The sequence below is a fragment of the Lynx rufus genome, unplaced genomic scaffold (assembly GCF_022079265.1).
Source record: "Lynx rufus isolate CCGP_SWC_20201006 ecotype Redwood Valley unplaced genomic scaffold, mLynRuf1.p SCAF_2, whole genome shotgun sequence".
Taxonomy (NCBI): Eukaryota; Metazoa; Chordata; class Mammalia; order Carnivora; family Felidae; genus Lynx; species Lynx rufus.
The window spans coordinates 204,844,679-204,864,856 of NW_025814834.1; the positions used below are offsets into that span (position 1 = coordinate 204,844,679).

Consider the following 20,178-nt stretch of genomic DNA (forward strand, 5'->3'; position numbering starts at 1 on the left):
CTAGTGTCCCCCCATGAGATGAGCTACACGTTCACCTCCTGGTCCCCAGTGCTCCCTGACAACCCAGCATAGAGTCTTAAGAGGGCTGATCAATACTTGTGGAACTAAACTGCTCCTGAAAACCATTTCGGAAAATCAAACTTTCTTTTAACCCAGATGCCTATCTTTTTGTAAGGCAAAGACATGGAATGATTTTTTTTTAATTTTTAAAAAATGTTTATTTATTTATTTATTTATTTATTTTAAATTTTTTTTAACGTTTATTTATTTTTGAGACAGAGACAGAGCATGAACGGGGGAGGGTCAGAGAGAGAGGGAGACACAGAATCTGAAACGGGCTCCAGGCTCTGAGCAGTCAGCACAGAGCCTGACGCGGGGCTCGAACTCACATACCACGAGATCGTGACCAGAGCCGAAGTCGGACGCTTAACCGACTGAGCCACCCAGGTGCCCCTAAAAATGTTTATTTATTTTTGAGAGAGAGAGAGAGAGAGAGAGAGAGAGAGAGAGCACGAGTGGGGGAGGGGCAAAGAGAGAGAGAGAGAGGGAGAGAGAGAGAGGGAGGGAGGGAGAATCCAAAGCAGGCTCCAGGCTCTGAGCCAGCAGCACAGAGCCCAACGTGGGACTCGAACTCACGAACTGTGAGCTCATGACCTGAGCTGAAGTCGGATGCTTAACCGACTGAATCATCTAGGCATCCTGGCATGATTTTTTTAAGGTGAACTTGTGATTCCTTAAAGTTTGGGCATGCCTTTCTTTTTTTTTTTTTTTTAATTTTTTTTTCAATGTTTATTTATTTTTGGGACAGAGAGAGACAGAGCCTGAACGGGGGAGGGGCAGAGAGAGAGGGAGACACAGAATCGGAAACAGGCTCCAGGCTCTGAGCCATCAGCCCAGAGCCCGACGCGGGGCTCGAACTCACGGACCGCGAGATCGTGACCTGGCTGAAGTCGGACGCTTAACCGACTGCGCCACCCAGGCGCCCCTGGGCATGCCTTTCTTTAATCATTCGTGGGGTCTGCTCTCATTTTAGCAAAGAAAATGCCCCAAGTGCCTGGCATAAATTGACACTCAGCAAATATTTATTGTTTAACAAATGAAACTGGAGTTTAAAAATCATTTGCACGTCCACACTTCCTACCTCTCTCTTTTCACATTCACACTCAATTTCTGCTCTAAGTAAAGAACTCAAGTTTATGGAGGAGGTGAGCAAGTGGGGAAAGGGGTCCGTGGATTTCACTGAGAACTCTCATTATTTAGATGAGGGAACGGACCTAGACAGTGGACGAGACTTGCCCAGGAAGAGCCAACAAGGTGATACCCAGTGCCAAAAATGCAGGTCTCCCAACTTCCGGTTTTATCCACACTGTCACCATGCCTCTCACCTACCTGTCCCTGCAGATTTACATTTTGGTGAGGAGAATAAGGAGACGTGAAGGTCACAGTGTCCCATTTTACCTTCCCCAAGATAAGTTCCATAACGTCAGAGCCCATTACTCACTCTGATCACTAGAAGATGTGTGCAAATGGGTTGGGTTAGGTTTTTCGAGGTGGTCCATGCTTACTGTTCTGGGCACTATGTTAACATAATCTTGCAGAGAAAGAAACACAGAAGATAAACTAGCCGTTCAATCAGCAACACCACTGTATTTCCTTATCACTCCTTGAATGAGGAAGTGCTTGGTTTTGTCAACATAGGCTCCAACCCCTCCCAGAAAGATGCAGCCTGTAGAGGAGAGGCACAGATTCCACATCTGGAGACCTGGATTCTGGTCCCACCTCCGGCTCAAACTAGCCTCGTGATCCGAGGGCAACTCCAATCCCCTCTCTGGCTCTCAGTTTCCTCCTCCATAAGTAGGGAAGCGGATAGTGTCCAGGATCTCCAAAGTCCCTTCAAACTCTGATGTGCCTCAGCTCTCTCACTGATACGTGGGGACTGGCTGTGCCACATGGGGTCATTGAGCTTCCCCCACCTGATGGCCTCACCTGTTTGAGCACACAGCGTGTAAAAGGGTAGGGGAGCTGGTGACATCCCTGAGAGACAAAGTTGACACGGGCGCTCCTTGGGCCTGGGGCTCTCGATTTGCTCACTCTGCTCTTCTAAAAACGTTCCTTAGTGGCAGCCTGTGCCCGGGTCTTGTTTTTTTGTTTGGTTTTGTTTCATTTGTTTATTTTTAATTTACATCCAAGTTAGTTAGCATATAGAGCAATAATGATTTCAGGGGTAGATTCCAGTGACTCATCCCCTATGTATAACACCCAGTGCTCATCCCAACAAATGTCTTCCTCAATGCCCCTTGACCGTTTAGCCCATCCCCCCCACCCACAGCCCCTCCAGCCACCCTCGGTTTGTTCTCTAGGGTCTCATTTTTCCAATTAGATATTACACTCTTTGAATTGCCTCAGAATGCCCAAAGCAAGTTCAGTAAATATTAGACGGGCCCAGTGACCACAGAGGCTCTTCCTCTCTCGGCGCCCACTCTTCCCCCTCTTCTTCCCTGGCATCCCTCTAGCCCGCATTTCTGCCTGGGCCGTCACTATGCCCTTCCATCTGGTATTCCTGCCTCCAGGCTGGCTCTTCTCTACTAACGTTCGAAAAGTCCTCTATGGCTCCCAATGACAAAATGCACTAGTCCCAGCTCTCAGCACTCGCCAGGCCTTCCTCACCCCCACGATTTAACCCAGCTGGGACTTCCTCATCCCTCAGGGATCACGGTCAACGACGCTTTGCGTTTTTCTCCTTTTGAGCGCCAGAGGGCGCTGCAGGAAAAGCCGCGGCGGAGAGGAACACAGTCGCCAAGCCGCCTAGGTTGACACGCCCCTTTTCCCCTCCGAGCCAATCATTAGTTAGAGTAGGCGGAACCGGGCGGCCCGCACCTGCGCGTTAAGAAGCGGAGAGGAGGCTCGGAGTCCGCCACTCGGTTCTCCGAGATGAAGTCGCGGGCGGTGGGCGCCGGGCTGGTGCTGCTGCTGCTGGTGCTGCTCCGAGCCGCATACGTGCGCGGGTTCCGGCCTCAGCCCCGTTATACCCCGGACTGGCAGAGTCTGGACTCCCGGCCGCTGCCGGAGTGGTTCGACAAGGCCAAGTTCGGGGTGTTCGTGCACTGGGGCGTGTTCTCGGTGCCGGCCTGGGGCAGCGAGTGGTTCTGGTGGCACTGGAAGGGCGAGGGGCTGCCGCAGTACGAGCAGTTCATGAGGGACAACTACCCGCCCGGCTTCAGCTACGCCGACTTCGGGCCGCAATTCACCGCGCGCTTCTTCAACCCGGACAGCTGGGCCGATCTCTTCCAGGCGGCGGGGGCCAAGTGAGTGTCGCCGCGGGGACCGGCGGAGCTCGCGTTCCCGGCTCGGGCTGACGTTGGGCAGGTGGGAACTGAGTGGGGGCGGGGCGGGAGGGGGGGGGAGGCGAGGCCGCTGTCCCCGGGTCGCACGGCTGCCTGGCCGACTTAAGGTCCCCCCGGGGCCTGTGATTTGCCTCCTGAAGGATGCAGAACTGAATGTAGCACTCCTGATCAGGAGAAGGCGCGTCTGCTGGGGGGTTCGAAGAAAATAAAGCTTTCAGGGAGGTGGTGGTCTGGAAAGCCCCCTTGTCTACACCTGTTGATCGAGACGATTGAGCTCTGATACCTAATGTCCTTCCAGGTCAACAAGACAATCAGGATTCCAGAATTTTAATCCAGTGGTCTGGAGTTTTGTTACCTCCCTGCAGCCTCCTTCCATGGTGATAGAAAGGGGTGTATTTAGTTCGTTTCAGCCTTAATATCTCCCAGGGGAAGAGGGAGGGGAGGGGAGTTCTGGTGTGCAGTCCATTTGGACAACAGTACCAGTTCTCACTCACCTGCTCTTCTCAGTGCCCTGCACACAGAAAGTGCTCAAGAAATGTCTGAACTGTTTTGATAACTGTTGGAGCTTGAGTGTGGTCGGTGCAGAGAACTGAGAGTGTGGCATGCTGAAATGGGGAAGGGAGAGGCTGTTAAAGGCTGGGGCCAATCCTGAAGGACTAATCCATGAGGGCAGTGTGTGAAGTCAGGTGTGAAGTGAGGGGATGGTTCCCTTCAGCTTCTAGAAGAATCAGCTTGGCGGCCGGGAGGGAAGCAGGTTGGAAGAGGGTAAGAATGGAGGCCGGGAGGTTTCCGGGCTCCTGGCTTAGAGTGGCCTTCCACCCTTACCTTGTCTTCTCAGTCATTTTCTGGGTTTTAGTTTCCCTTGGGTAAGTTCTTTTGTCCTAAAAAAAAATTACAGCTGACTCTTACTAGTGTTTGCCAATAAATATGTGGGAACATAAGGCTTGACCAAATGGAGGAGGTGGTCACTGTCTAATGGGAGCCTTAGAGATCCATACTTTACAAATGACAAAAAATTAAAATCTGGGAGACATCCTTTGTCCAGACCCCTTATTTTGTAGCTCAGGTGACTAGCCCAGACAGAGGAAGGGAACTAATGTCTTGCATCCAAATCTCATGACTCCAAGGCGAAGGTTCTTTCCACCACACCAGGGGTCTGCATACTGTGGCCCGAGAGATGGGTCCCCTCCGCCTGTTTCTATAAGTTCCATGAGATGAGAATGATTTTTACATTTTAAAGGGTTTAAAAAAGAAAAAGGATATGCTACGGAGAGGAGTGGGGGCCACAAAGGCTGAAGTACTATCTATCTGGCCTTTCAAGTCCTAGAGCTCCCTACTACAGCCAGTGATTAAATTATCACGTGCAGGCTTCCTCTGTTTTTCTGCCATTAAAGCAAATGAGATGTTGAGTGATTTGGTTGTTATTTCGACATTTTTCTCCCCAGTTCTTTTGGTCTTTTGTCACCTCTGTAAGTGAGAGGCAATCCAGGTGACCTTTGCCTTTACTTTTCTATCATCTGCTATTTCCAGAACTGGAGAGCTAAGGTGCACTTCTTTTCCCTTATCTACTCCTCCCTTCCCTCTGGGCGTCCTCCTTGGCTGGGGACTAAAGAATTGTCCTCCTTAAGTTTGCTTCCATTCCTAAAACTCCCCATGGGGATTTGTGACTGCAGCAGCTCCCTGGGTGTCGCTAATGTAATTACCCATGCAAGTACGTTTTCTGTAATCAAGTTCTCCGGACCATTTTTAAAACCCTCAGGCATGCTGGGTAAGTTCACGCTTGTGGCCCGCCGCCTGCTTCCTTTGCTCATGTAGTTTTGATGTCCACAGATACGTAGTCCTGACAACAAAGCATCACGAAGGCTTCACAAACTGGCCAAGTCCTGTGTCTTGGAACTGGAACTCCAAGGATGTGGGTCCCCATCGCGATTTGGTTGGTGAGTTGGGAAAAGCTGTTCAGAAGAGGTAGGTATCTACAGATGGTTACTCTCTCATGTCTTTTGATGCACCATTTCTCTCCGATCTTACGTGTCGTCTAAGTTTACGTTCAGCGAGTAGCCTGGCCTTTGAATTAGCAGGCTCTGATGCCCAGCACTTTTCATGCCTGAACTTTTCATGATACCGTGAGAGAAGGTCATGGCCTTGTTTAGGTGAAGGATACCCAGAGTAGCCCACAATGCCTCATTTGCACTCTGTGAAGGATTCTTTCTGGAAGGCCTTGCAACCCAAGGCCTTTTCTAGTGGCTGATGAAGGACTGGGTCTGTCATTTTTGTGTCCCCCTTAGCTGTCAACATACAGCTTTGCAGGCATTCGGAGAAAGTTTGGATGCATGGTAGATCCAGAGGGAACTGAAAAGGGCAGTTAGAGCAGCCAAAAAGTGAGGTAAGGAGCCGCTTGGTTGATTCTAATTAATGCTTCCTAATATTTATCAACTTAATAAGAAGTAACTTTCCCAAGGGGCGCCTGGGGGGCTCAGTCAGTTAAGCATCAGACTCTTGATTTCGGCTCAGGTCATGCTCTCACTGTTCCTGGGATGGAGCCTCCCCCACATCAGGCTCTGTGCCGAGAGCTCGGAGCCTACTTGGGATTTTCTCTCCTTCTCTCTGCTGGTGCTCTCACTCCCTCTCTCTCTCTCTCTCTCTCAAATAAACGTTAAACATTAAAAAAAAAAAAAAAAGTAACTTCCCAAGATCAAAGAGCTAGGAAATGGTAGAAGTGGGCTTTGAACCCCATTATCCTGGTTTTGTGCCCTACAATTCTAGGTATGTTTGCCTGTGGAGAGGAAAAGTAGTATTTGTCCCCTGCCCAATCCCACTCTTTTGTGATTTGGTAAACTTGCTGCCCTGTTTCAGGGATAGGCCAGCTGCCTATTTGTATAAATAAAGTTTGATTGGAACACAGTTACGTCCACTCATTTATGGGTTATGTCTGGGGCTGCTTCAGGCTGCAACTTCAGAGTTGTGATAGAGACCGTGAGGCCCACAAAGTCTAAAATGCTATGTGGCCATAAAGAAAGCATTTACTGACTCTGGTCACCTGTTCAATATTCAGTCTCCCAATGCTGTGCTTGGCTCACAGTCCTGCTGTAAAACTCTGAGATGTTGATGAGATCTGGATTTTACCGTCCTTGATTTTTACCTTCTTTGTACCTGGTTAGGCCCCAGGTCATATGATGAAACACTTAACTCTAATGCTTTCTGCCTTATCTGTGCGGTTGCAGTGTTATCCTTACTTCTTACTGAGTATAGCATTTCTGTGACACTCACCACTTAGAACTCAAAACAAGTTTTATTGTGTACAAAAATAGGTCACTTTGACTCTTTTTCATTTTGGCTAAGAATTCTTAACATTTCAATGTTAAGAACTATTAGTAAATCTTAGGTAAATGAAACAATAAACCTGTATTCATTAATTTCAACTAAATAGAAAATGTTACTAATGATCACTTCTGAGAGATAAGATTTTGGATATTCTTTATATTTTTTTCTATTTCCCAGTATCTTTACAATATGTATTCTTTCTTATGACTGACAGAGAAAAACAGTTCTTTTTTTTTTTTTTTAATTTTTTTTTTTTTTTAATGTTTATTTGTTTTTGAGACAGAGAGAGACAGAGCATGAACAGGGGAGGGTCAGAGAGAGGGAGACACAGAATCTGAAACAGGCTCCAGGCTCTGTGCTGACAGCCCCCCCGACGCGGGGCTTGAACTCACGGACCGCGAGATCATGACCTGAGCCGAAGTCGGCTGCTTAACCGACTGAGCCACCCAGGCGCCCCGAAAAACAGTTCTTAAAAAAGAACTATGTGTCATTACTGAGATAACGGACATAGAGAAAATATGGTTTAAATCACATTTGGTGTTAAGATAGTTATGTATAAAAAGTAGTCATGTGTATTATCAAAAACCCAATCATCTTGTTTAAGTTAATGATAAGACATAATTTAAGGAAATGGTTTGGGATCCCACTGCCCTGCATACCCTTACGGGTGAGTTTCACTGAGATGTAAAATGCTGTCACTGATTTTTCTTAAACTAAGTTATTTTTTTCTTTGCTTACTGGACAGGTACTGTTCTGTTTTTCTTTTTCAGGAACATGCGTTATGGACTCTATCACTCACTTTTAGAATGGTTCCACCCACTCTACCTACTTGATAAGAAAAATGGCTTCAAAACACAGCATTTTGTCCATGCAAAAACAATGCCAGAACTGTACGACCTTGTTTACAGGTAAAAAAAAAAAAAAAATTCTTTTTGGTCTTACGACTTTTATCAGTGAAATTAGAGCTTCCTATAGAATACTGTTAAGTTGGGGGGAAGGGGAAAGGAAGGACTATGGAAAAAAATCTACAAGACATCAAAATAAGAATGGTGGTTTGTATTAAGACAGAATATATTTTTTTCCTCCTCTACTTCTCAAAACTCCCATAATGTGGTCATAATTGTCTTTATAGGTTAAAATGAACAAAACCAAGGATGGTGGTTAAGTCAAAACTTCAGTCCCTCTTTACATGTAGTTTTCTCTGTCGGGACCTTGCAGAGGGGCAACAAGGCCCAAAGAACCCTGCGTAGGATTTGGCATCCAGCAGATTTGCATTTGAACCCTGGCTCTTGTTACAAGCCTTAAATGACTACCCTTCTGAGCCTCAGATTCTCACCGTGTAAAGTAGGGAAACAATGCCTTTTACATAGGGCTCAGAACGGTATGTGAAAAGTACCTGTCACCTTGCCTGTACAGAAAAAGGGTGGCGTTATCATTATTATCATTAAAACGATCACTTTCGCATTGGGTTCATCACTAGTCTTCACCATGTTTTATTTCTAGTTTTCCCTTCTCGCACCTGGGCGTGCCACCTCGTAGAGGATGGTGAACCTTTAAGACTCTAGCGGCAGCCATCTCTGCCTGGACTCTCATTTTAGACCAAAACAAAAACAAAACTCCTTGCGTCCAGATGACTTCCCTAAGGAAATAGTACGGTTGTAAGAGACCCTCAGAGGTTCGGAGTCCCGACAGAACTGGATCTGAAACCCGGTTCTTTTTCTTGCTGGCTGTATGGCCTTGAACAAACTCCTTAATCTGTCTAGATCTCCGTTTCTTTACCTGAGAAAGGAGGTTAATAGACACTGCAGGGCTGTTGTGGAAACTAATGAGGTAATGATGAGTATAAAGTGCCTAATACAGTTTCTCATACACGGTACCACACAGGCCACCTGCGTTATATCTTGCCTCAGACAGGCAATCTTTTTCCTGAAGTCCACTTGCTGTCCTGCTTACAGAGCACAGCACAGGATCAGGCATGAGGTAAATTTGCACTTGAGTTTCAGCTCCTATTACTTACAGGCTTTGCCACCTAAAACACACTGCCCTGCTGAGCGTCAGGTTCTTGCTCTCTAAATGGGAATAATCGTGCTTACCTCATAGGTGCGTGTGCTCACGCCGCATAGAGCTCAGAGTGTCAATATGTGAAAGGTGCAGCTGTGGCTCAAGTGGACTCAGAAGATCCTTTATAGTTGAAGCTATGGCAGTTGTCCAAAAACAGCGCATTTGGTGGAATAGTTGAAGCTTTTTTTTTTTTTTTAACATTTATTCATTTTTGAGAGACCGTGTGAGCGGGGGAGGGGCAGAGAGAGAGGGAGACACAGAATCCGAAGCAGGCTCCAGGCTCTGAGCTGTCAGCACAGAGCCTGATGCGGGACTAGAACTCACAGACCACGAGATCATGACCTGAGCTGAAGTCAGACGCTTAACCGACTGAGCCGCCCAGGCGCCCCGAAGCGCTTAATACATCTTAAAAGCAGACACCCTAATCCTACAGTTCTGGAGCACCACTCTTGATCAGAAGTAGTTGCTGGAAGGAAATCAAATTGTATATATACTGATTACGACTCTTTTTTCGGAAGACATTGAAAAAAGATTAGGAGGAGATATACCAAAATATTGTGTATTAAACAGCGGTTATATGAGGAACCATAACAGTTACAGCTGTTGTTTTTGTCTCTTTAGTTTTCCACATTCTCTGCACCATGTAATTTTTTGGTACTTTCAAAACGGGAGAAATTTTTATATTTGTTGCAAAATAGATCCGTAAGACCTTACTGCGAACAGATTCAGATGATAAACTTTCCTAATTGTGTATCTTTCAGGTATGAACCTGACTTGATTTGGTCTGATGGAGAGTGGGAATGTCCTGATACTTACTGGAACTCTACAGAGTTTCTTTCTTGGCTCTACAATGATAGCCCAGTCAAGGCATGTGATTGTATGACTTCTCTCTTATTTGTCTGTTATGAGAAAAGAAAGAGTAAGGAGCCAAGATCTGGAGTAATAACAGTGACAACAGCAGCAATAATAAATACTAATAGCAACGTGGAGGTGGTAGGCACCAGGGGACTTCATGGGTAGTAAGGGTTTCTCCTTTTCCCCCCTTCCTTAGAGTATAAGCTTTTCTTTTTCTTCTTTAATTCTTGATTTAAATTTTTTTTTTTTAATATTTACTTGTTCTTGAGAGACAGAGCATGAATGGGAGAGGAGCAGAGAGAGAGGGAGACAGAATCCGAAGCAGGCTCCAGGCCCTGAGCTGTCAGCACAGAGCCCGACGCAGGGCTCGAACTCACAGATCATGAGATCATGACCTGAGCTGAAGTTGGACGCTCAATGGACTGAGCCACCTTTGATTCTTGACTTTGACAACAGAGGTTTACATCTTGTTAAATTTAAGGAGTAGAATAGAAGCAGTATGTAGAAATCCCAGAGACTTAGAGAAAGTAAAATATACTATTAAGCACAGGAACATTATAAATGAAAAAAAAAAAAAACAAAAAACCAGCCCTCCCCCCCAAATTAATAGACAAAACATAAAAATTAAATGATGGGAATGAGATGTACATATTTATGACTGTACCTAATCTGTGTTGGTCATGTGGTTTAACTCTCGAGGAAATTTCCTTTCCCTTCTATCCAAATTCTTGACGGAACTTTGCCTCCCTCCCCTCCCCCTCCTCCTCCCCCCTGCTACATACTCAGCACTATGACACTGTATAGCTGCCCATTTCTGGTTTGTATTTCCGTACGCTTACAAAGTCACAGAAGCCTGGGTCTTCACCGCACAAAAATTTAACAATTCTGCATATTCTGGATTTGTTGTGGATTTTCAAGAAAAATCCAAGTATAGCACCAGGTTGTACTGAGCTATCTTGGTAGATTCATAAACCTCCTAAGGAGCTTGTTGGGTAACCGTTACTAAATTCAGGAGGTAAAAAGGGAAAAACCGATGTGGCAACTAGAAATTAAGAGTGGTTTTCTGGGATTTGCTAAGTGTGGAGGGACTCAGGGGCACAGCTTAAAACGGGCTTTCCCCAAGGTGCTCACCCTGGACCGGCTCCGATGTGCACCCTCGGGTGGGACGCTGCAGGTGCTGTTCTGCACACTCTTGTTCTACGCTTTCTCGTGCGTTAGGAAGGAGGGTTATTTCGGAGCTATGCTCATCTTGGGAAAGTGCTTTTAGGAGAAGTCCCTTTTCCTTACTGTTCCTTCTGTCCGTAATTCCCACATTGCTCCCTCCTGTGCTTCCTCCAGTCTTCCCCCAGAGATCATCTGATTCGTGCAGCCTTCCTAGTCCCCCTGTCTGAAACTGCAGCATGCCCCTGTCTCCCTGCTGGCTTTTTCTCTTAGCACTACCTGGCTTAACATTTTTTCAGATGTCACTTGCCTTGTTACTTAACTCTCTCTCACTAAAGGGTCAGCTTTCTGAGGGCAAGGTTTTGGGTCTATTCATTGCTACATCCCCAACCCCAAGAACAGTACTTAGCCAGTTAGGCGCCTAATAAGTATTAGTTAAATGTTAACTAAATCTGGCTTCTGACAATTCATATTCTTTGCTAGAATTGAGAAACACTCCCGGATTAGTGTTTCCCCTTTAAGTTAGGTAATTAACTCTGCTGTGCTGTCATATTGTCCACACGTCTGTCTCCTCAGTCAGTCTCTGCTGGATCTCTAAGGACAAAAACTGTTTTATTCACCTTAGATATGCCAGCATGAGCATAATGGTAGTATTAATCATTAACATTGAGATAATCTGCATAATTTCTCAGAGTTCAGCAAAGATTTGAAGGAAGGAAAAGAATATTTGCCGACTTTTCTTTACCTAGGAAAAGGAAGTCAGGGTTATAGAGTGGAAAGCATCTTGGGCTGGGTTCACCTACCAGCTTCACAATCCCAGCTCCCTGAAACTCTGCCCAGGGATGTGACCTTGGGCAAGTCTTCTCTCCATTCCTCCTTTATAGAAGAAGTGGTTTACCAGATGGTCTTTAAAACAGGCTCTTCCAGCTCTGACGTTACCTATGGGCCTAGCAGGGTTTCTCAGCCTAGCACTGTTGACATTTGGGGCTGGATGTTTTGTTGTGAGACATTTAACAGCATCCCTGGCCTCTACCCATAGGTAGCAATAGCACCACCCCAACTGTGGCAACCAAAAATGTCTCTAGACTTTGCCAAAAGTCTCCAGAGTAAAACAGCCCCCAAATGAGAACCACTGTTGTAGACCAAGTCTGCTCCTTCTGTCCAGATACATACTTAATTTACCAAACAGCATTACATAAGGAAGCTAGGTGGTTTGACCTCTGGTGACCCAGTACTCTTTCTTCCTTTAGGACAAGGTAGTGGTAAATGACCGATGGGGTCAGAACTGTTCCTGTCACCATGGAGGATACTACAACTGTCAGGATAAATTCAAGCCAGAGAGCTTGCCAAATCACAAGTGGGAAATGTGTAGCTCCATAGACAAGTTCTCCTGGGGCTATCGTCGCAACATGGTGCTATCTGACGTCGCAACTGAGTGTGAAATCATTTCGGTAAGAACGCTTACGAGTTAGGTGTTTGTTAACTACTATCTCCAACTAGCTTTCTAACTAAGAGTGGTGGGAGCATTCTGGGATGGAAGTGCAGGTCGATCTGTCGACCCACTGGGGTCGTTGAACATACCCACAGAAACCTGTCCTAAGGAAATCATTGTAATTACAGAAGAAGGTTTTACATACAGAGATGTTCTTCCCAGGATTATCTGCAGTTGGACATGTGGGTTGTGTTCATTTCTGGCAGCCATAAGGGGATATTTAAGTAGATTTGGGGATTTTCCTTGACTATTAAGTTTATGAATGTAATATTGGGTCAGTGCCTGGGGATTGCGTGAAAAAATAAGTTATGAATTACCACAGCTATATAAAATCTATTTCCACTGCATAGGAAAAAGACCAGAAGGGAGTATCAAAAGTTGGTGGTGTAGTGTCTTTGGGATACTGTAACAAATTCTCCTTTTTAAAATTTTATGAGTGTAACCATAATTTTTCTGGGCCTCCTTGAAGTGCACCTGTTTGAGGTCATAGTAAATACACACACACACACACACACACACACACACACCCCACTCCAGAAGCCTTGAAGAATATATTTCTTTACAGCATCTTTTCCCAGAGAGACAGCATATATATTTATGTAGCCCATTTCTTTTTTTTTTTTTTTAAATGTTTATTTATTTATTTTTGAGAGAGGGAGAGAGACAGAGCACGAGTGGGGGAGGGGCAGAGAGAGAGGGAGACATAGAATCCCAAGCAGGCTCCAGGCTCCGAGCTGTCAGCACAGAGCCCGACGCGGGGATCGAACCCACGAACTGTAAGATCACGACCTGAGCCAAAGGCGGACGGACACTTAACCAACTGAGCCACCCAGGCTACATAGCCCATTTCATACAGAGCATCCTGAATTCTGCAGATCTTGTCCATGTCCCCAAAGTGCCCCTAGCACCCCCCTCAAAATCTCTCTTGTCTTATCCCCATATTCTCTCTATGTGGCTCCATGGGATCACATCACAGCAAAGTGTTTTGTCCTCCCCTTCCCTGCTTACCCTTTCCCCTTCTGACACATGACCTTCCCAGTGCGTGCCACACCGTGGGAAGTGCAGGCTGACACGGAAGCACCCATGATCACTTCCTGGAATTCAAGTTAATCTATTTCTCCACTCTGTGGCAGGATTTTTTCAGTTTTCTCATATAAGCCCATCCAGCTTTCATAATGACAAAAAATATATGGCATTTTCAAAAGGGTAAAGGCTATTCACCAAAGGAGATTCTTTTTCTTAATACCTATGTGTTTCAGATTCTGTGTCTCCCTCTCTCTCTGACCCTCCCCCGTTCATGCTCTCTCTCTGTCTCAAAAATAAATAAACGTTAAAAAAAAAATTTTTTTTTTAATAAAAAAAATACCTATGTGTTCTCAGCATCATGCTGGGCTTGGCACTCGTAGCTATGGTTTCACTGTTCTGCTCTCTCCAGGAACTGGTTCAGACAGTGAGCTTGGGAGGCAACTACCTTCTCAACATTGGACCAACTAAAGACGGGCTGATAGTTCCCATCTTCCAAGAAAGGCTTCTTGCTGTTGGGAAGTGGCTGAGCATCAATGGGGAGGCCATCTATTCCTCTAAACCGTGGAGGAAGCAACTGGAGAAGAACACGACGTCTGTGTGGTGAGCTTGTCCTTCGTTGCGGGCGGGAGCAGGACGTCGGCCCGTCCCAAACTGGCGTCTCCTCGGGTCCACAGTGTTAGAAGCCAGGCTGGAAGCCATCTTGATTGAGGAAACCTGGAGCCGTTCTTTTGCTGTTAAATTTGTACCCCAATTTATGTCTGAAGCCACCAGGATATCTTTGACTCGTGAGAGGTGTGGTGGGCTTCGTGGAGGAAGGAGCCACGAGGCATCTGTTAACATACTTGACCTTGTTACCCTATCTCTAAAAATAGTAATAGCCAATACTTGCACAGCACCTACAGTGTGTTAGGCTCCAATCCAAATTCTTCCCATTCACATAATCCCTTCAGTAGCCCCACCAAGCGGACACTGTTATCATCCCCATGTTGCAAGTGAGAAGGGGACCCAGGGCAGTTCTATACAGTTCCTAACCCTAGGACCACAAAGGTAACTAGTGGAGAAGTTGTGATCGAAACTTGGAATTTCGAATGTAGTTATTTGACCCTGGGCCTGTGTTTTTCAAATGCGAAGCAGGGCACAGATACTTAACTTCCTGGAGTTGTTGTGATGGTTAAGTGCGATAACTTATGTAAAGCATCCGAGAGCATGCCCAGCGTATACAAAGTGCTCAGTGAAAGGTATCTGCAGGTGTTACACCATAGCACATAGGTCTTTGGATCAGGGGAAACACGTTCATCCTTCCGTTTCGAGTGAATTTCTATTTAGTGATTTTCATCCTCTTCTCTAAGCCTGGTGAACCCTCAAGAACAAATGCGTCTTTATTGTACATCTTGCCCTTGTTAGATCCTCTGCTGTTCTCCCACGGATTTGGGGTTGAAAAAAGATTTGAATAATAAGGGAAGTGGCTTCAATGTGAAATAAGTAGTATAAGCGTTAAAATTTTTTAAAGAAAATTTCTAGCCCAGTAGAGCAGGAAAATGGAAGAGATCACCAAAAAGAGCCTTCCAAGGCTGTTTTCTTTCCTTCCTGCAGACCTGGTATCCAAGTAAGCATCACTTCCTAGCAGCAGTGACAGACTCAAGGTCTTGGAGTTGGTAGATAACTGAAAGGGAGATGTATAAGGTTATGTGTCAGGGTCACAAGCCAGGTATTTCTGACAACGGTGTTTCTTTTTTCCCAGGTATACCTCAAGAGAAACAACTGTTTATGCCATTTTCCTGCACTGGCCAGAAAATGGAGTCTTAAGCCTCGCATCCCCCATAACTACCTCGACTACACAGGTAAGGAGCCTCTCAGTCTGTCCTTTCTGAGAGGTAACTTTTTTTAAAGGAATGGGAGGTCATCTCTGTTTCTTCCCTTTGGCCCCAGTTTTCCCCCATTTTGAATCCCCTTCTGCCCTGCCCTGGCCCGGTGTGGCTGTATTCTGTGTTCAGTACTCAGTGCACTGTATTCTGTACTCAGTGCACTGATGTGTGATCATTCCCTTTTACTTTCTGCAGATAACGATGCTGGGGATCCAAAAAGATCTGAAATGGTCTACAGATCCGGAAGGAGGTCTACTCATTTATCTGCCCCAGTTACCACTCCTTACTCTCCCAGTTGACTTTGGTTGGACTATAAAGCTGGTAGGAGTGGAGTGACCACTGGAGCTCAGGCAGAACGGTCTTCTCTTTGCTGTTTTGATTTTCCTCTTATAGCACCATCGTTGTAATAAACTACTTCTCTACTCGGAGCTGGATTTTCCAACACATTTTAATCAAAGGAACTGAGTGTCTGTACTGATGTCTCTGTGGATCAGGGATCTGAGATCCATGGCTAGCATGTCTCTCTCTGAGCAGAAGGAACTAATCGGTTAAGCTCTGAGTTCATCCTTCTCTTCCTAACTCGGGAAATTCTCTACCCTGGAAACTTCCCTCCATTCTCTGTGTTCGAAACCTGTTTGCTTACTCAGTGACTTCAGGTAAAGAATAAACCAGTCACCCTATTGCCTGTGGAAGGAGGTGAAAAAGGTTTAGCAAGCTCAACCACATGCTGTTTACCTAGTGTCATTTGTCATCCTCACCCTTCCAAGAGGTGGAGAGCCTGGAAGGGAAAGAAGAGGCTTGCTAGACTGCAGGTGGTCAGCTCTTTGAAAGTTTCCAAAGCAAACTAGGGACTCAGAAGTCCAGTTTGTTTACAGAGATATTATGAAGGAAATGAATGTGATTCTGCCTTGCTTTTTAAAATACGATCAAATGAATAAATTTTTATATCAAATCATTTCTACCAAAAAGCATGTTGTAGTCTTCTTCTCCCAGTTTCTATATGGACTGCTTATAAAAAGCTTTATATTTCTGTAAAAAGAAAAAAAAAAAAAAAGACTCACCAAGTCTCCTTAATGCAGAACAGAGAACATAATTCCTTGATTTTTTTGCTTCTCTAATACTGCTTCTTTTGAGTTGGCTACCAGTTCAGCCCCCCCCCCCCCTTAATTATAGATCTAATCAGATTTTCCATTTCTTTTTTATTTGGTAGATATATTTAGACATCTTAACACGACGTTTAAGGAATGTTTGTTTTCTCAAGCACATGGAATATTTATAAATACCAAAGGGACACTATCATACAGATGTCTGCAACATAATTAAAGGACCATAAAAAAATAAAAACCTGGAGGAAAAAAGCCTATAGGTTTGGAAGTTTTAAAAGAGACTTTAAAATAGCTTTGCACAGTGGCAGTATCATAGCCAATGAGGTTTATCCGAGGCATGATTATTGCTAATTAAAACATACTTTAAAATAACTCACTGATCAAAGAAGGCACCATACAGGGAATGAGAAAATGCTTAGAATAATATTGAGAACACTATGTACTGAACCTTGTGAGATGGAATGAAGTCTTTAGAGAGGATGCTGGGAAGATGGCAGAGAGGAGGCACCAGGAATCTATCTCCAGACCTGGACAATTGCACTGGCGGAATTTGATGCAACTTTTGTAGAGCTGTGGAGTCTACCAAGGCTCCAACTTCCAGAGGAAGATTTGGATGGTAAATTGTGGTTAGTGTTGGTCAACTTAGCTGCCTATCCCCCACCCCCAGCCATGGAACAAGCAGCTATGAATGTGTTCCTGGAGCAATTTGCACACAGCTCGTGAGAGCCCAAGAGGGCAAAAAGGACCCTGCCTCCAAATACCTGGAATTTGAGCTCGGATCTCTGATGGCTGCTTCTGGTCACAGAGGTGGGCAGCCATTGTTGTGCCTCCCCCATTGTTGCAAGCCCCTCCTCCTTGGGCTAAAGTGACTTCCAGTGGATTTAAAGGGCTAGTGCCCTCCCCTCTCCCATTCAAATATTACCCATTTGGGGAGCCAGACATTAAAAACTAGGATATTCAAAGGCAACTGCATGTATGAGGAAAATTAGAAAGTGGCCATGCATGCCCAGGGAAAGGCTCAGAAAAGACCCGAGGAGACCTTAAGTTTATACCTCTGGATTATCCTCAGCATAGAAACAGCCTACAATAATCAAAATACAAAAACAGTAACAACAACAAAACCCCAGCAAACCCAGGAGGGTAGTAACTGATTTCCAGAGTTACGACATGTCCAGTTTTAAACAAATCACCAGGCATGCAAAGAAACAGGGAAACATGTCCCTTCAAAAGAAAAACGTGAATCAACAGAAACTTAAAAACAAGTCTCTGTAAAAGACCTGATGGCAGATAAATTAGACCTTAAAACAGCTGCCTTAAAGACACTCAAAAACTAAAGGAAGCTGTGGGAGAAATTCAAGAAAATGATGTATGAATGAAACATATGTCAATAGATAGCTAGATAACGTAAGAAACCACACACACACAAAATTCTGGAGCTGAAAAGTACAATAACTAAAATGAGAAATTAACCAGAGGGATTCAAAGGCAGATTTGACCAAGCAGAAGAAAGGATACCGCACTTGAAGACAGGACAATGGAAATTATTGAGCCTGAGGAACTGAAAGAACAAAGATTGAAGAAAAGACCATATGTTAGAGCAGAGATCAACAGAATAGAGAACCAAAAAACAATAGAGAAGATAAATGAAATAATTGTTTTTTCAGGGCACCCGCGTGGCTCAGTCAGTTGAGCATCCAACTCTTGATTTCACCTCAGGTCATGATCCCAGGGTTATGGGATTGAGCCCTGTGTCAGGCTCTGCACTGAGTGTGGAGCCTGCTTAAGATTTTCTCTCTCTGAGCCAAAGCATAAGAGACTCTTAAAAACTGAGAACAAACTGAGGGTTGATGGGGGGTGGGAGGGAGGGGAGGGTAGGTGATGGGTATTGAGGAGGGCACCTTTTGGGATGAGCACTGGGTGTTGTATGGAAACCAATTTGACAATAAACTTCATATATTGAAAAATAAAAAATAAAAAAAAAAGATTTTCTCTCTCTGCCCCCCTCTCCTACTTGCATGTGAGCTGTCTCTAAAAAAAAAACTTTTTTTAAAGTTCATTTTTTGAAAAGATCAGCAAAATGACAAACCTGTAGCTATGATGAAAAAAGATTCAAATTACTAAAATAAAAATGAAAATGGGGACATTACTATTAATTCTATAGAAATAAAAAGGACTATAAGAGAAAACTAATGAGCAGTTGTACTCCAACAAACTGGATAACCTAGATGAAGTGGGAAATTTCCTAAAAACAAAACCTACCAAGACTGCATCACAAAGAAATAGAAAACCTGAATAGACTTATAACTAGTAAGGAGATTGAATCAATAGTTTTAAAATCTGTCAAAGAAAATCCCTGGACCCAATAGCTTCTTGACAAATTCTACTGTTTAAAGAACTAACTTTTCCAAAAAATTAAAGAGGAGAGAAAACTTCCTAACTTACTCTGCGAGACCAGCATTAAACTCATATCATACCCAGACAAAGACACTACCAGAAGACTACAGACCAATATCGCTATGATCATTGATGCAAAACTCTTCAACAAAATACTAGCAAACCCAAATCAGCAAAATATTCAAAGTATTACACCATCACCAAGTGGAATTTATTCATGGAATGCAAGGATGGTTCAAGATACAGAAATCAATCATAATACACCACATTAACAAAATGAAGGGGAAAAAACGTGATCATCTCAACTGATGAAAGCATTTGACAAAATCCAACACTTTTTTGTGAAAAATACACTCGAGAAACTAGGACTAAAAGCAAACTACCTCGACATAATAAAAGCCATATAAAAAACCTATAGCAAACATCATACTCAATGGTGAAAGACTGAAAGCTTTTCCTCTAGGACCATGCACAAGACATGGATTCCTGCTTTTACCACTTCTATTTGGAAGTCCTAGCCAGAGCAGCTAGTCAAGAAAAAGAAATAAAAGGTATCCAAATTAAAAAGGAATAAGTGGGGCGCCTGGGTGGCGCAGTCGGTTAAGCGTCCGACTTCAGCCAGGTCACGATCTCGCGGTCCGTGAGTTCGAGCCCCGCATCGGGCTCTGGGCTGATGGCTCAGAGCCTGGAGCCTGTTTCCGATTCTGTGTCTCCCTCTCTCTCTGCCCCTCCCCCATTCATGCTCTGTCTCTCTCTGTAGCAAAAATAAATAAACGTTGGAAAAAAAATTAAAAAAAAAATAAAAAGGAATAAGTAACATACTCTGTTTGCAGATGATATAATCTGATATGTAGAAAACCCTGAAGATTCCATACACACACACACACACACACACACACACACACACTGTTAGTTACTAAGTAACCAAACAGCATGGTACTGGCATAAAGCAGACATAAAGTAGATAAATGGATTAGAATAGAGAAACTCAAAATAAATCCTTGCACATGTGATCAAATTATTTTTGAAAACGGTGCCAAGACATTCACTGAGGGAAAAAAACAGTCTTTTCGACAAATGGTGCTAGGAAAACTAGATATCTATGTGCAAAAGAATGAAGTTAGACCCTTCTCTGATATCATACAAGGTTAACTCAAAATGGGTCAAATACCTACACGTAAGGCCCAAAAACAATAAAACTCTTGGAAGACAGATGAGATAGGACAAGAGTTCATGATACTGGATTTGGTAGTGATTTTGTGGATACACCAAAGGCACAGAAAACAAAAAGAAATAGACAAATGGACTTAATGAAAATTTTTAAAATTTGTGCATCCAAAGGCACCATCAACAGGATTTATAGAGCAAACCTCAGTTAAAAAAAAAGAATGCGGGGCGCCTGGGTGGCTCAGTCAGTTAAGCGTCCAACTTCGGCTCAGGTCATGATCTCGCGGTTTGTGAGTTCAAGCCCCGTGTCGGGCTCTGTGCTGACAGCTCAGAGCCTGGAGCCTGTTTCCGATTCTGTGTCTCCCTCTCTCTCTCTGACCCTCCCC

The 20,178-nt window shown here is 44.4% G+C and overlaps 1 protein-coding gene and 1 pseudogene across 1 annotated transcript; both read left to right on the forward strand.

The window, feature by feature from the left end:
* The first annotated feature begins 2,903 nt into the window (after positions 1-2,903).
* On the forward strand, positions 2,904-16,080 carry FUCA1 (alpha-L-fucosidase 1). The gene is made up of 8 exons (XM_047084072.1): positions 2,904-3,305; positions 5,175-5,309; positions 7,436-7,573; positions 9,488-9,593; positions 11,993-12,193; positions 13,670-13,860; positions 15,002-15,101; positions 15,321-16,080. Exons 1-8 carry the CDS (start codon positions 2,932-2,934, stop codon positions 15,459-15,461), a joined length of 1,386 nt encoding a protein of 461 aa, XP_046940028.1. The 5' UTR covers positions 2,904-2,931; the 3' UTR covers positions 15,462-16,080.
* A 441-nt stretch (positions 16,081-16,521) lies between these two features.
* Positions 16,522-16,671, forward strand: LOC124516670 (uncharacterized; annotated as a pseudogene).
* The last annotated feature ends 3,507 nt before the right edge of the window (positions 16,672-20,178 follow it).